Below are 2,078 nucleotides of genomic sequence, written 5' to 3' on the forward strand. Positions count from 1 at the left end.
TCTTTCAAGAGCACAGCAGGGGGCCGGGCGCGGTGGCTCAAGCCTGTAATCCCAGCACTTTGGGAGGCCGAGATGGGCGGATCACAAGGTCAGGAGATCGAGACCATCCTGGCTAACACGGTGAAACCCCGTCTCTACTAAAACAAATACAAAAAAAACTAGCCGGGCATGTTGGCGGGCGCCTGTAGTCCCAGCTACTTGGGAGCCTGAGGCAGGAGAATGGCGCAAACCCGGGAGGCAGAGCTTGCAGTGAGCTGAGATCCGGCCACTGCACTCCAGCCTGGGCGACAGAGCGAGACATCGTCTCAGAAAAAAAAAAAGCACAGCAGGGGAAGGGCTGGGGAACTCAGATATACTGACAAGTCAGACTGAGATCAGAACTTCTACTCTTACATGTTTAATACCAAACATAAAGCAAAAACGTTCGTCATCTAGAGTACTATATTCCAGCCCTATCTCAAATGCAGGAATGGGGCTCTATCTGGTATCTAGAGGATGATCACAGGAAAGAAAATGAGGACAGAGGCATCTGGTATCTTCCAAAAGTGGTACAAAACCCCCACCTGTCATGTCATAAAGCTCCCTATCTGATGCGGTGGCCTGCCTCCAAGAGAAAGCCAAAAGGAACAGACCAGTAAGAGGGGTCCAGGGTGCTTTCTCTATTTCATTCGCTCCTCTTATTTGCTAAGGAGCTCTAATAATCAAAAGAAATGGTTCCTAGAAGAAAAGGAATAAATCCCCAGAGAACTGCTGGGGCATACCTATAAAAAGTGGGAGAAACAAAGACTGATAGCAGAGAAGGCCAATACTGCTGCTGAAGTTTGTCAGCCTAAATCCGTGGAAGAGCCAGGATTGTACTGCCGTGTCCGGTAAGAGGAGTGTCTGGGTCCTGTATGACCCTTCCAACTCTGACTTAAATGTACCATCTAAAAACGTGTCTATCTCTACCCCTAGGCTTCTTAGCTCTTCAGTCATCCTCATCATCCTCAATCTGAAATCGTTTCTTCTTTTGGATTCTTGGAGCTGCCAACTCTGGTGCTGTGGGAACAACAGGGGTGAGAGAGAGAGAGAATATCTAAATATGTTAAGGGGTAAGGAGGTGGTAGAGTTTGTCTTCAGGATCAGAGAAGAAAAAGAAGGTCCATCCAATTCCCTACCTCTGTTTCTGCCCTCATCTTCCTGTTCCTCGTCACTGTCCAGCAACTGTCGCTTCTTGGGTGCTGTCTTCAGCTGCTCTTTACCAACAGTGTCTTCCTCTGCAAATGACCATAAATAATGACACAAAATCAGGAACACAGTCCTCATATTCTCAATATACCTTTCCTGCCCTCTAGACCAACATGGCTGACATGTTAATACTCAGAAGATGGCTGTCGCACTATTACCCTCTGGGGACGCCAGGCCTTTCTTCTTGTCAGTTAGCAAGAGGGCCCTCAGGGCTTGTGGTCGGTGCTCTTTACAGTGCTCCTCATCAGAGCCTTCCTCTCCAGGGACTTCAGGCTGTAGCTCTGGCTGCAGCTTCTGTTCCTCCTCTGGTTGATTCAAAGAAGCTGCTACCCTCCGGAGCTGGGTAGGACTCAGCTTGGCTGGAATTCGCCAGAAGGTTTCCTACAGGGGCCAAGAAGTTGAAAAGGGAAAGGACCAGCCTCTTGTTCCCCAGTTTGATATTCATTGAATATATATGACCCAGCATTGGTGAAGATCCACAAGGGTTGTGAACTCTACTTAATACTTATTTATCCAAGATATAACCAATGCCTAGCACAGTGCCTGCTACATTAGGAGGTTCCCAGTAAGTATAGGTTTTTTTGGTTGTTCTTTTTTTTTTTAAATGAGAAGGGGTCTGCCTCTGTCATTCGGGCTGAAGTGCAGTGGCACAAGTATAGTCCACTGTAGTCTCGATCTCTTGGGCTCAAGCTATCCTCCCGCCTCAGCCTCTCAAGTAGCTAGGACCACAGGGGTGCCATGATGCCACCATGATGCCCAACTGCTTCATAATTTTTTGTAGAAACAGGGTCTTGCTGTGTTGCCCAGGCCAGTCTCAAATGATCCTCCCACCTCAGCCTCCCAAAGTGCTG

General features: G+C 48.2%; 1 protein-coding gene across 1 annotated transcript in view; it reads right to left on the reverse strand.

Annotated features, from left to right (window-relative positions):
* Positions 1–376: 376 nt before the first annotated feature.
* TIMELESS (timeless circadian clock) overlaps positions 377–2,078 on the reverse strand; it is a 57,280-nt gene continuing 55,578 nt past the window's right edge. The window contains exons 27-29 of the mRNA XM_011988491.1: positions 1,386–1,608; positions 1,158–1,256; positions 377–1,038 (exon numbers count right to left, since the gene is read on the reverse strand). Coding sequence (XP_011843881.1) covers positions 968–1,038; positions 1,158–1,256; positions 1,386–1,608 — 393 coding nt within the window. The 3' untranslated portion in view covers positions 377–967. The remainder of the gene's footprint in view (positions 1,039–1,157; positions 1,257–1,385; positions 1,609–2,078) is intronic.

This window comes from Mandrillus leucophaeus, unplaced genomic scaffold (genome assembly GCF_000951045.1).
Source record: "Mandrillus leucophaeus isolate KB7577 unplaced genomic scaffold, Mleu.le_1.0 Scaffold332, whole genome shotgun sequence".
NCBI classification, from domain to species: Eukaryota; Metazoa; Chordata; class Mammalia; order Primates; family Cercopithecidae; genus Mandrillus; species Mandrillus leucophaeus.